The sequence below is a fragment of the Vigna unguiculata genome, chromosome 3, assembly GCF_037176805.1.
Source record: "Vigna unguiculata cultivar grain cowpea cultivar isolate G323 ecotype 2 chromosome 3, ASM3717680v1, whole genome shotgun sequence".
In the NCBI taxonomy this organism is placed as follows: Eukaryota; Viridiplantae; Streptophyta; class Magnoliopsida; order Fabales; family Fabaceae; genus Vigna; species Vigna unguiculata.
The window spans coordinates 5,142,527-5,156,745 of NC_140794.1; the positions used below are offsets into that span (position 1 = coordinate 5,142,527).

The window sequence follows — 14,219 nt, forward strand, 5'->3', positions numbered from 1 at the left end:
CATGATATTGACTCCAATTAGAAGAAGAAAAAAACTGTTGATTATGAAAGTGTATAATTTCTCTTTCAATTGACAATTGGGTGTTAAATTTTTTCTCTTTTCTTCAAGGTCTTTTAAAATTTAGCACAATTTTAAAGTAGTTCAATTCGATTCGGTTCTATTCAATTTTTTTTCAATTCAATGTGATTCAGGTTTGCTGATAGTTCGGTTCGATTCAGTGATGATTCGTTTCACTGACGATCTGATTAAGGTTCCTGATGCTGCAATCAAGGTTAACATTTTCTACCACTTAGGGTCAAGTTATTTGTTCTACGATACTTACTCCAATTTGAAAAAAAAAATGTTTACTATGAAAGTATATAATTTCTCTTTAAATTGACCCTTGGGTGTTAATTTTTCTCTTTTCTTAAAGGTCTCCTAAATTCAACATATTTCACAAATAGTTCGATTCATTTGGATTCAATTCTGTTTAATTTGGTCTGATTCGATCCGGATAGGTTTGGTATGTTGGCGGTCCAGTTCAGTTTGGTTCACTGTGAGTCTGATTTGCTGACGGTATGATTCAAGTTCACTGACAGTTCAATCAAGGATAACATTTTCTCCGGCTTAAGGTTAACAAAAGTACTGTGGCATATATTTTCCTGAGAATAACGTTGATTAGGTTAAGAAAAGGGCTACCACTTTCAAAGTAGTGGCATCATGGATTAGTTGTAATATGCAAAAGACATATCTGGGCATTACTATACGCTGAATATGAGGATAGGATGATGATGTGTGCTGAAGCTCTCTTGATAAAATACCAGAAGGGTGAAGTGCTCTAAGAAGCTATGTAAGGAACATGGTAATGGTGGGTATAAGGCTCGAAAAGTATGCTTAATTTATGTACGAATTTTAATCCGTATGTAATTATTTATATATAATTCTCAACTTTTTTGTAGTATTAACCATTGGAAACACGTTGGTGTTTTAATTTAATTTGGACAAGAAAAACAAAGGCATGAACTAGACATGCGCACTTCAAACAATGAATTTGAGGAGATTCTTCCATAGGATAAAAAATGAAAAGGATGTGAGTGTAATATTACCTAAACAAAGGAGCTCCAAATATGGTTGTCACTTTCAAAATCTTTGGCAAAGTTTTAGGAAACACTTTCATACATTTTAATTTTAATTTCAATGACAAGACAAATGCATCAAACAGACGTCAACACCTCACATGCATTCATGGTGTCAAAAATGAAAAGGCTGAGAGTTTATATTAATTAAATAGAAGATGTCCTAACATGACACTTTTGAGATTTCTTCCACAAAGATTGGAAACATATTACATTTTAATTTAATTTCAATAAAAAAAGAGAGTAAAATATCAAAGAAATACATGCACCTCAGATAAATACAGGTGTGCTTGTTATAATTTCATAACATTTTTTTATAGATAAAATTCAAGTTGTAAAACTTTGTTATATAGATAAATTTTACATTTTGAAATTGATCTATAAATAGTTATGACCTGTATAAAAAAATGTTAATAATTTTATTTTAATATATATTTTTACAAATTTGTTAAAATCATATATAATTATTAGACATGTGAAGGGAACATAATAACAGGGGATAATTGAAATTTAATTATATATATATTAGATATATAGATACCCCAGTACTACAAATTACTTTCAACATTATTGAAGTTTTTTTCTTTGCTTTAATATTTATAGAAAGCTTCATTAAAGCGAGTGTAGTATCAAAAGTAATCTGTAGAACCACCTTTAGTTAGTCACGTAACCAATTACGCCATATAGTGTGATAGCATGTCGTTGCCCAATCATTTTTATTGTTTCTTATTTAACAATAAAATGCTGGGGTTTTTTGCTGTTGACACCTCTACTTCTGATGAAACTCACCCCTTAACCGTATTTTTTTAGCCCAAACAAGCTGAAAAACATTTCGTATAACCACCACCCATGCTTCTATTCTCACTCCCCGTTAACTTAAATAATTATCCCACTAAACTTAAATCCAAAACAAAACCACATACATAATATTAAATTAAGTCTAGATTTTTCAGTCTATAAAAATGGCTTATTTTTTCTTTCTAAATCTATATTTTAAAAAACTTGATATAACGTTATTTATGCATTGCGTGGTGTGAAGTTGTTGTAGACGTGTGTTCTTGAAACACGCAAGCATAATAAGATAATGAACAACTCAATCAGATGATGCAATAATCCTTTGTCCCTTTCATTGTATCTGTTACACACATCACTTTCAAAATTAAATATACAAATTCAAAACCAACTTCCCTACCACATACATCACTAACTTTATACAGTTTTCTGGTAAATTTATTTGGTCTTATTTCTTTATTGAGTCTAATATATTAATATTGATATATTAAAAGAACTCTTAATATACATTTAATAGTTTCTTATAATAAAATAATAGTTTAAATATATCCAGAAATATTATCTTCACCAACTAAAGATCAAAATATTTTAAAATATATATACCAATATATTTTGAAGAAATAGTAATCCATCAAATTTTGATATTTGTTAACCATCTGACGTCATAAAATGGTTCGGAAATTCTGCACCAATTCCTTTACCATGTCTTTTTTCCTGCATAACTGGCACCACGTAGGTAATGATGCTAGATTTATATTTATCCTTTACTTAGTATTAAAAATTTTAGATTTGTATATTATTGTTTTTTTATTTACTTTTGTTTTAATTAGTAATTTAATTTTTATATTTAACTTTTTAATTTTTAAATTTTTTTATTACATTTTTTATTTAATTGAGTGTCACTTTTTTAAATGATTAAATTGAGATTTTTATAAAAAACACTTAATGTATTATTTTCTTATAAATTAACGTTATCTAAAAAGGTCATATATTAAAATTTAAGTTTATGACGTATTAAATATAAATTTGTTACGTGTTAAAATTTAAATTATTTTCCAATCGAAAGAATTTAGATGTCAAAATTAGAAAATTTCCAAATATAACATAATCCAAATTTTAACACCCAACATATATAAATTTTAACACATAACACTTCAACTAATATTAATATTAATTAAATAGCAGATTGTATTAAATCTTTTTAAAAAGACGGTTAAAAAAAATATAAAAGTTAAAACAAATCAAAGAATAATTAAACCTTTAATTTTAAACGTCTTTCTCTGTTTATATGGTATAAAATTTTAGGTTTAATTATATTTTTGTTTCCATTTTTATTCCAATATTTTAATTTGGTCTCTCTTTTTTAGAAATCTTTATTAGGTCTCTAATTTTGTTAAAATATATCACAGATTCGCTTTCTGTTAAGTTGTGGTAAACGTAGTTTGTGAACAGTGACCTGATATGGTAAGACAATGCTGAAATAGTGACAAGGACCATAAACGCCATAGAGAAATAAAAATTAGATTTAATATTCAAAATTCATTTTTGAAATTAGGGTTTATGTTCAAAAAATAGATGGGGGATTTTGATCGTTTCTCTTATTCAAAGTTTTATTAGGATTAGAGTGATTACGACAATATGCATACTAATAGTGTTATTTTTTTCCAATGGACTTTTTTGGAGGGTTAGCACTTGGTTTGATAACTGTAAATGAGATGAACCTTGTTTTGGTAATGCAAGACTTGATTTTTTTATTGACTTTGGATGAAGGATAGTGAAATCAGGGAACTACTACTGTTGTTACAATGTGTTGTGTTTGTTAAAGTTCTTAGGGAAAAATGATTGATCCTATTTTTTCACTTCACAAAAATGTGTTGGATTATTCTTTGAATTTTGAACACCCTTTTTTTTAATCAAGTACAACGTTGATTTAGGATAAGATGAAATGACTTTAGTTAGTTACTTTGAAAAAGGTTACGTGATGACCAAATATTGAAATAGTTTTAGTCAAATAGAAGAATGAAATGGCTAAGTTATACTCACTGCTTTTCGGCAAGAATAATAATCATGTATGAATTATACTTTGAGAACCAACATAATCCACGAAATGGTAAACACTAAAGAATGAATTTTCGAGTGAACTATATGGTGCCTGAAGTTTAACTTGAAGGGTGCATGATACAACGCACTACTTCAAGCAAAATCGCATCTAAATGGTGACAGAATATTGTTAGCCTTTAATGTCTAGAAGACTCTTTGATAATCTCAACTAGGATGTCTCCAATGAGGAAACATGCTATAATAGCACTAATTACCCACCATCTAAATCTGATTTTTCCTTCTCAATCTCTCTAATACTTCGTACTATAACAGCAATCATCTAAGGAGTGGAGATCTTATCAATTCAATCAAAACATACTTAAATGATGTCCAGCTCAATCAAAACATACTTAAACCTAACATTGTAATCACCATCAACCTCTATGTAATCCCAATAAAACTTCAAATAAGAGAAACAATTAAAATCCTCAATCTGTCTTTTGAACATAAACCCTAATTTCAAAAATAAATTTTGAATATTAAATCAGATTTTTATTTCTTTGCACGTCATTATTAACTTTGACGTTTATGGTCTTTGTCAGTGCTTCAACACTGTCCAACTATGTCAGGTCACTGTTGATAAAGTGTTTCAGCATTGTCCAACTATGTCAGGTCAATGTTGATAAACAATGTTTACACAACATAACATAAAAGACATTTGTGATATATTTTAACAAAATTGAGGATCTAATTGGGACTTCTAAAAAAAAGAGACCAAATTAAAATTTTGGGATGAAAATGAAGACAAAAACATAATTAAACAAAAATTTTACTATTCTAACTTTTTCTTTTAGGATCTCACTAATAATTATGAAACCTCTCGCTAGAATATATGATATCATTATTATAGTAAGATGACATATATTATTTAACAAAAAATGTTAATATTATCAAAACAAAATATATATATATATATATATATATATATATATATATATATATATATATATATATATATTATGAATTAAAATAGCAAAATTTTTATATTACATAAACTAAAATGATAAAATAAATATATGAATTATTTACATATTTTTATTTTATACCTAATTTTACATTGATTACGAATATTGTTGTTAATTAAACTAATTTAATGTTATCAATTTTATAAAAGAAAAAATGAATATATTTTTTAAATTGTCTTAAATCAAAATAATTAAAACGGTGTCCAAATTTAACATGATTTTTTAAAACTAAAAACATTAAATAAGAATAAAATTATTAAGACTATATATATATATATATATATATATATATATATATTCTCTGAACTAAAAAAAACTCAAATATATATAATGACAAAAGCTAACATCTATAAGTAAATTTCAAAACTATATCAATCATTCTTAATCATAACTCTAAAAATATCTTTGTTTAAATATCTACATCAAAAATAACTTAGACATTGTAGTTTTTTTTTTTTTGTAAAATCAAGAACATTAAACAAATTTAAGTAACACTATCCTTTTTAATCAATATGAAATTAGTTATAAAATCTAAGGACATGGTTCTTATGAGTATTAGAGAAGAGAGTTTAAAGTTGATGAAGAATGACAGTTACATTTTGAACTAAATTTTAAGGGTTATAAATAGAAAAGTAAATTATTTTATTCTCTAATTTCTAAAATATCAAATTCTTTAATTTTGTCTTACTTCTCTTTAAATTTTCTTAAAGATATTTTTTTTCTTAGTCTACAAGCTTGGGGATAGCTAATAGTAGACTTAATTCAACTAGAAAAAACTTTGTTTGGGATAAATTTTTCTATTCTCTTATGAAAATCGGTTTTTGAATCGGATTTTACACGTTTTAAATACACTTTGAAAACTTGAGACCAATTGAATAAATATAGGTTTGATTTGGAATATCAATGAAAGGAAAATATTTGAAACTGAAGAATGTTAAGCTTTGATTATTTGTAACTATTTTTTTATAGTAATATATATCACTCAAATGACAATTTGGTTACTAAAGTGAAGTGATATATATCATTAATTACAACGTATGAACACCCTAATCAAAATTATTGGTTGGCTTAAACCTTGTGCTTTTATGCCATTGTTTTGCATTATGCAGAGTTAACAATGTTATATTGAATCTAATTTGATCTGGTATTAGTATCAAACCTTTATATTATTATTGAAGCATGCACTTTGAAATATTAAAGAAATTTAATGATCATAATCATTATCTAAGAATTCTAACATTTTAAATAATGTCTCATCCTTGTCATTAGATGATAGCTTCTGAATTAGAAACAATGTCACAAATCTTGGGAAATACCTTTCTGTGCTGTATTGTAGGAAGCAGTGAGAGGATTTATATCAGTGTTCATTTACATTTCAGAACCAAAAGAGTTAAAATTCGAAAAATTAAACAAAGTTACATATTTGAAAAGTCATAAACTGATGAAGCCTTTATATTGGGTCAACCAAAACGTAAGAATATTGTGAGGTCTTAAGACAGTGTGATGAAGTGCTGCAGAGAACTGATCAAACTTGGAGGCCAGTGCTTTGTGTCTCTAACATATGAAAGGTCTGTAAAATGAGGATCAAGAAGAGTTGCAATGGCAAACTGGTTTTCAGCAAGCAAAGCGGCGTGCTTATCTGCATACAAGGCTGCTGCAAGAGCTGCATGTATTTCTGCAGGGGAGGTGTAGGATTAGAGAAAAGTGAGAATTTTTTCCATTTGCAGCATGCAAAAATCCTAGGAATATACCTGGATATCCTTTTAGAGATATTGAAACGTCCTCCATCTCTGCAATGGCTTCTTCTCTGTCACCAACTTCATACAGGGCCAATGCTCTTCCTACCCTTGCATACTCTGAGAATGCCAAGTCTTTGTAGCTTTCAACAACCTGAAAATAACAGGCTGGGAAGTATTTTAAGAAACATGACACAGTTCAAGGAAGAAGAAAATAAGTGAGAGAATCATGAAATTGTATTATTTGGAATGCATAGGGAGAAGTTTATACAAATGAGGGTTAATATACTAATAAGCCAACAATGCTAACCGACCTCTATCTCCACTAACTATATTTCTAATAATGTGTATCAGATTACTCCATTCCTTCAAGCCTGTGCAAATCACACTTTACCAGGTTTAGTAGGTGATGGAGGAAGGTACGCTAAACCTACCATTAACATAACAATACTGCATTTGTTTCAACCTAAACTCATCTAATTTCCAATTCTTGGTATAAAATTTGCACGATACTCGGTCTATTATGAGTAGTACTTCATAAAATTGAGACTGTGTGGTCCATTTGCCTTGCTTCCAATTCGATATCCTTTTTTTTTTTCTGTTCCAACATTAAAATTTGAATCTGTCAGGAGTGTAGTGATACCCCACAATGCCTACATAATGCAAGGGTTATATTTCAAAAACCACTGCGTAGCATGGCCTAGAGTGGCAGGTCAAATATAATATAACTATGAAGTTATGACTAACCCTTTACTTCTCTGTATCTCCGAATAAATAAAACTGGCTGGCATATTCAGTTTCCAAATTGAACCTAGAATAACCCAACCACATAATATCTGCCTTGCCTTCCATTTCCATGTGTATGTGAAGTGAAAGTAGTCTCATCTATTATTTCACTCTTCAAATTTACAAATATGGAGTTGTCATTCAGAGAATGCAAAAAAGTGACTGATTACATTTCATGTAAATGATGTGGCAAGTTGTAACCTAATGATCAATGTCACTTCTACGCTAACTAAACAACATGATCATACATAAACAATCAACAAAGTTGAACAATAAGAGGATAATTTTTAACTTTCAAAAAATAGTATTTGTTGTTGGTTTTAGCATTACTAGCTGCAAAACTTTACTGGGGATACCCTGATTTTTCGTTGAAATAGTTTATTTCTCAATTAAGGTTTTGATCAGCCAAGACAGATACAATTCAATCTTGCTGATCAAATAAAAAAGATACAACTCAATCTTAAAGAGAACACACACTTTCAGGGGAATCTCAATAAATGTTGTATTTTTCTCATTAAAAGAAGATAAATGAAGAACAGGAACAGTCCTATCATATCCATCAGCGAATTTTATGGAAAGCCTGAGACTCATCACTACTCTGGAATTCAAAAGGAACAACCTAAATGGAGTAATCTAAATTAGTTATCAAGAAGTACAGACATTCTACTCAATAAAACCTCTGTTGGTTCCTAGTTTTTTCAAAGAGTAAATAGTCTATACACTGTGCTATCTACTCAGAGATAATACCACAATATTGCTTCTGATAATGTATAGAAATTAAATAGTTTTCAAAACATAATTTGTTTTTATCCCTTCTTAGTGTGTAAGACAATAATAAAAAAAAGTAAAAAAATACCGGATAAATAACTTTTAAATGAATACAGATTAAATCTGAAGACGAACCCTAAGCCATATAATATTAGAATGAAAGAACATAAGGTAGCTAAATAAGTGCACTTTGATTACCTGAGAAAAGTAACCAAGAGCAGCAGTAAAGTCTCCCTGAGCCTGCAATTCCCTCCCTTTCTCCAACAAATCCACTGCTTGAGAGACTCTCTGTGAAACTGAAGCACTTGCTTCTCTTTCAGCAGCACTTAGAGGGTCATACATTGTGGCAGCGTACGAGGAAGAAGACCCATGTTGAAATTTATCAATTGCACCGTTACCATCACCAAAGCTGGGAACGGGAAGGAGAACGAAACTAGATAGGGGCAGAGAGAAGAGGAACAAACGCCTATTTGGAAGTTGAAGAACTCTGCTCTCAGAATTATAGATTCTGGTTTTGGGGTTCCGCAGAGGAAGATGGGAAATGGGTGCTCTGCTGCATGCACCCGCCATAGTTGTGTTGTGAGTTAGGAACCAAACTCTAATCTAAGGAATCTCAGAAACCATAACTGAAGTGAAGTGAATTATGCGCATGAGATCAGATATTTTGGACTCCTTATCAAATAAATATTCAATGGTTAACAAACGATTCAATCTTGTATTTATTTTACAAGTTGGTGGTGCCATTTCATTTTAGATATATTTCATTTACTCTATAAATATAGTGCTTTCTTAATCTATTGAATTGAGATTTATTTGTAAGTATTAATTTTGACTCCCCTACAGTTTACAATACGAGTATTAATATAAGTATTAAGTGACCAAAACTATGAAAAATCATATATATTCCGTTCAATTACAAATTACAGTGTAAAATAAATTTGATAGCTTTTATAATAATTAATTTTAAAATTATAAAAAAAAATCTGTATTAATTGGCAGTATAAAACTGTTGATATTATTGACTGATAAAAGTTATCTTTTATAATATAAATTTTAAGAAAACCAGTATAAAAGTAAATTTATTATGCATGTCAATTTTTTATTAGATACCGATAAAATAAGAGTTTTACAATATAAATTCCTTTATTATTTATTCATTTTTAGAGTTTAATATACATGCCGTCTTTGCCAGGACATATTGCTCAAGCAAAGCCAGATCAACATTATATACAATTTATAGTGGAACCCTATATAAAAACTATCAGATCTACGACATTTTTTTTTTAATTTCCACGTCTATATGAGATTAAATTTCGGTCAGACAAACAAGAAATCCACAAAGAAATAAAACTGCAGACAACCAACCATCATCATTAGGTTACATCGAATATTCAAGACAAAGCAGGAACCTCAAAATAAAAAAATGGCTTCCTATGATCCTAGACAACCAGCAAAGTATGTTCAGATTCTTAAAATGGATGCAGAGCCCTTCTCTTTGAGATCCTCATTCTTAAAATGTAGGTGTTTTTAGTGAAATAGCTTCTTCAAATCAGCAACAACTACTTGTAGATGCGTCAGATTGGGGTGGCCTCTCCTTAAAAATGTTCTTTCGTACACCCTTTGAGCCATCAGCTAAAAGGCTAGGTGTATCGAGAATCTGCACACACACAAGGAAAACAAAGAACAAAGCAACGCCATGGTCACCATCAGCTATTGGTCATCACAATTCAGAAAATGCAATTCATTTCAACGTGTACCCTACAACCAAATTTTCTTTAGTTCTCAACCAGTGTCTATTATATCTATATATCGTCAGTCATTAAACTTGTGAAAAACTACTCTTTTTGTATCTAAAATATCTATATATCTAAATCAAACAGTTTTTGTTCAGACCACACACATAGAAAGGGTAAGGACAAAAATTACCATAGCCTTTTAAATAATGGTGACATTTTTACATGCATAATGAATTTGTGCAGAACACGGATTACTGCTCAAATGTTCGGAAATGGGTATGCGTCTCTTAGCATACCTTCAAAACAAGCTCTTCAAAGCATTGCTGAACATTAACTCGAGTTTTAGCACTGCATTCAATAAATAGGCAACCATATTCCCTGGCGAAGTCTATTCCCTCTTTCTTTGTCACAGCTCTATCACCCTCCTGAAAAACAAATATCACCATTATGCATATCCAAGCACTCTAATGGAAGGCAAGCATCAGTATAGAACAAGAAAAAATTAGGACATGTAGCTAACTCGAGATTTGCAAGAGCTTAAGCTAGATTAGTATAGCTAAGTGCCCAAGATGGGGTTCATGAAATTCAGGATCTGTATTTCAATAAATACCATAAAGAAGCAAGTTAATTAAAGTAGCCTCCTTATCTTGTTTTAGTACATTCTAAAACACTTTCCACTTATGATATCCAACAGTCATTTTTTGACATTACTTAGAAGAGCCAAAACCAAAAAACACATTAAATAAAGACAAGTACTTCAGATCAAAGAGCTCTCAAATCCCTTTGTAAATATGTAATAGAAACTTCTCTACAAAGATATGCTGACACCCTTCTATAATTTGATTAAGATCTAGCTTAACTTTACAAAATCAATTAGTAAAGTGAGATATGCAACCCTACACTAACTAGATGTCACTGGTTGTTGTGAGATATCCAACACACCTCTTCATACCGAAAACTAAATATCTTGAGTATGAAGTTTGAAGGACTGTCCCTCTGTGGCTGACCCTGATAGGAAGTCTTCCAGGAGTGAGTGACCCAATAAACTAACAACAATCTCCGAGATAAGCTCTTTATAATTTGAATTTTGGCCCCATTCAACTAATAGTCATATCATTGGTCGTTAAAAGATCTCTCACAACCCCTAATGGATGACAAGAAAAAAAAAAAAAAACTACGCTGTGTAATTGGAATGGAGGAAACTTTTGATTAAAACAAGGGTACTAACAACACATCATAGAACACAACGACTCCCACAAACAGAAAACAGTAGCAAAGGCTTTTGCCCCTTACCCTTGCAGAAAAACTCGACAATGAAAACAACAAAAACTGGTTCAAAGACATTTTATACATTAAACATAAATATGTTGAACATTAAACATAAATGTGTTGAAATATACTCGATGTTGTTTTCTGTGTAAAAATTTTCCCAATATTTGAATTGAATTGCAATACCAGAATACCATGGATTAGGAACAACTCACGCACGGAAATTCAACACTATATAATGGGAGCATACAATTGTAAACCTCTTAAATAAAGATACCTTGTCGACTTTGTTTCCGACAAGCATCTTGATGCAATCTGGATTTGTTGAATAAAGGTCTATTTCCTTTGCCCATATATCAGAAAGATTTGTAAATGTATCTCGCCGGGTTACATCATAAACTGCATCAGTTAGGGAACAAAATTAACAGCTAACCCAAAAGTCAAATTTCAACACTACATTAGCTTGGAAGTGGCACCTCCCGTCCAAAGAGCATCAAACACATCACACCTAATCAAATATCCAGCCATTTCATGGTGAACCAACAAATTAGAGAATGAAAATCCAACAAATATACATTGCGGTCCAGGTTCTCATTGAAGGTAAAGCACATTTTCACCAAGTCCAGTAAAAGCACAATTGGGGAAGAGGGAAAGCCAAAAGAAAGAAACGGGAAACTTGCCCATGATGATTCCTTGTGCCCCTCGGTAGTATGAACTTGTCAGTGTTCTGAATCTCTCCTGACCAGCTGCATTACATACATACATAAATATATAAATATATACATATAAATATATATATATATATATATATATATATATATATACAAAAAAATATAGAGTCAGTCAAATAAGGTATTGGCCTCAATAACACTAACAAGGCAAAAATCCTCCATGACTGCCACGTCTAGAATTCAGCAGCACCAATAGGCAATAGCTTAAACAAAATGAAACAATAATTAACAAATAGCACTATATGTGAATACCAGTGTCCCAAATTGCAAGCTTAAGCGTTTTACCCTCCATCGTCACATATTTGACCTTAAAATCAACACCTGCAGGAGGCAGTATCAATTTAAATAAGATGCAAAGGTGCAAATAAATGGCTATTGTAATATACAAGTCAAAGGAGAAATAAAAGGACCAATAGTGGGGGAAAGATCTTCAAAAGCCTCAGTGGTGAAACTGAGAAGAAGACTACTCTTGCCAACCCCAGAATCTCCGATCATCAACAACTTGAACAAATAATCAAATTCTGGAGGCCCCGAACTCAAATCCATCGCATTTAACTGAATCAATCACACGCGTCAAGAACCCTTCATCGCCGACAGAATAAGAATATAAATTGATTTCAGTTCATGAAGAATAAAAAATGTATCGAGCAATTCCTCATTTGTAAATTACCTAACGAATGAAATCCAAATGAAAAAAGCAAATTGAAGAAGATAGGTTAGCCCGAGTGTCACGAGTCAGAAAGAAGAGGTGCGTGCAATGCAGTTTGTTTCTCCGAGTATCTCTTTCTGATTAAAAAAACCACCACTGTAGTGTATTTACTTCACCAACAAGCATCACAGAAATTGAAACGGCACTATTTATTTTTCTACTCACAAAAATTACACCATTTTTTTTAAACTTAAATAAAAAAAGACTTAATTTACTTTTTTACATCATAGAAATTGAAACGACACTATTTAAAAAATGACACTATTTTTTTAAAATTTAAAAGACTTCATTTATTTTTTTACTATAACTTTTATAATACTTAAAAGTATAACTCATAATTACTATTTAAATAAATAATATTTAATAGTTTGAATTGTCAATTTCTATAAATAAATGCTTATACATTAAGAATGTCCAAGTGGAATTATAAATACTATTTTCGAACCAAACTTCATTCGTTATACTAAAGCATAACTGGAATACTAAAATAAATTTAACTATTATCAATTTACAACGTGTAAATCAAATGTTAAAATAAAATAATTAATTATATACAAAATTTTAAATATTAAATTTAACTAAATCAAATAAAAGAAGAAAAAAGTCTAGATTGATAAGAACCATTCAAAATATTGAGATAATTCACTCTTAATTTTAAAGATATTTCACACATTACTATCATTTAGTTTATCATAAAAAAATAATTAAAAGTATATATAGAAAAATATAATCATTCAATCATAATTGATTAGTCAAAATCAATTATAGAAGTCTGTAGTTAATTTAAACATAGTCAAATCACATAAATAGCCTTAACAATTGACTATTCTAAGCAAGATAAAATTCCTTAATCTTATTACTACATTTAATTGATTATTTTTAAAACAATTGATGAAATGAACACATAAGTTTCAAAATCATTCAATGTAATAGATTATTAATTATAAAAACTAAAAATAATACATTATCTTGTAGAATAATCAACTACTTGTGTGTTCATAATTTAAAATAAGTTCTAAAAGTATAAAAGAAAGACACATATTTGTACATTTCGAACATGAATATATATATACACATTACTTATACATCATTCAACTTCACATACAAAAAGAAAAGTCCTCCATAGATTGACTTATGTGAAATGGTTTTAGGAATGCAAATGTTGGTTGCAGAAAAAACTAAAATTTATCCTCAGCCCAACTTATTCTTTATACAGTTTAAAACTTTACATATTTTAGCTTGATGCATAGTAGAACAACATAGTGTAATTTAATTTGATTGTTAATTGATTTTCTATATATACTATCATTTCAATTAAGTTTTAAATTTTCAAAGAAACAATTATAGCATGAAATAGTATTTGATTTATCTAAATATATTACCACTGCTGTTAAGTTTTAAATTAAAAAAAAAAAAAGTTATCACATAAAATGTTGCATAAGGAATAGTATATATATACTCAAAATTAATATAAGAAATTGCTAGTATATACAATAAACATTAATATTTATT

At 29.5% G+C, this 14,219-nt stretch overlaps 2 protein-coding genes across 3 annotated transcripts; both read right to left on the bottom strand.

Moving 5' to 3' along the window:
- Nucleotides 1–6,277: 6,277 nt before the first annotated feature.
- Nucleotides 6,278–8,950, bottom strand: LOC114178385 (uncharacterized). The gene is made up of 3 exons (XM_028064251.1): nt 8,461–8,950; nt 6,724–6,862; nt 6,278–6,647 (listed from the first exon to the last, which is right to left on the bottom strand). The coding sequence occupies exons 1-3, from the start codon at nt 8,830–8,832 to the stop codon at nt 6,463–6,465; spliced, it is 696 nt and encodes a 231-aa protein (XP_027920052.1). The 5' UTR covers nt 8,833–8,950; the 3' UTR covers nt 6,278–6,462.
- A 643-nt stretch (nt 8,951–9,593) lies between these two features.
- Nucleotides 9,594–12,819, bottom strand: LOC114178386 (ras-related protein RABC1-like). 2 transcript variants are annotated; one of them, XM_028064252.2, is made up of 7 exons: nt 12,669–12,819; nt 12,409–12,580; nt 12,251–12,319; nt 11,948–12,013; nt 11,545–11,666; nt 10,295–10,423; nt 9,594–9,919 (listed from the first exon to the last, which is right to left on the bottom strand). In XM_028064252.2, the coding sequence occupies exons 2-7, from the start codon at nt 12,542–12,544 to the stop codon at nt 9,812–9,814; spliced, it is 630 nt and encodes a 209-aa protein (XP_027920053.1). In that variant the 5' UTR covers nt 12,545–12,580; nt 12,669–12,819; the 3' UTR covers nt 9,594–9,811. The 2 variants fall into 2 exon arrangements, with proteins under 2 accessions (XP_027920053.1, XP_027920054.1); XM_028064253.2 differs by having other exon boundaries at nt 12,409–12,553; nt 12,669–12,817.
- Between the last annotated feature and the right edge of the window lie 1,400 nt (nt 12,820–14,219).

Bases quoted from the DNA above. Each gene is read 5' to 3' on its own strand.
- LOC114178385 (XM_028064251.1), bottom strand. From the start codon at position 8,832: ATGGCGGGTGCATGCAGCAGAGCACCCATTTCCCATCTTCCTCTGCGG. The intron at 6,863-8,460 runs GTAATCAAAGTG...TGTTATTTTCAG, and splicing joins CTCTTGGTTACTTTTCTCAG to GTTGTTGAAAGCTACAAAGA. The intron at 6,648-6,723 runs GTATATTCCTAG...CCTCCCCTGCAG, and splicing joins ATCTCTAAAAGGATATCCAG to AAATACATGCAGCTCTTGCA.
- LOC114178386 (XM_028064252.2), bottom strand. From the start codon at position 12,544: ATGGATTTGAGTTCGGGGCCTCCAGAATTTGATTATTTGTTCAAGTTG. The intron at 12,014-12,250 runs GTATTCACATAT...TATGTAATGCAG, and splicing joins GCTTGCAATTTGGGACACTG to CTGGTCAGGAGAGATTCAGA. The intron at 11,667-11,947 runs GCAAGTTTCCCG...TAACTGATGCAG, and splicing joins GGCACAAGGAATCATCATGG to TTTATGATGTAACCCGGCGA.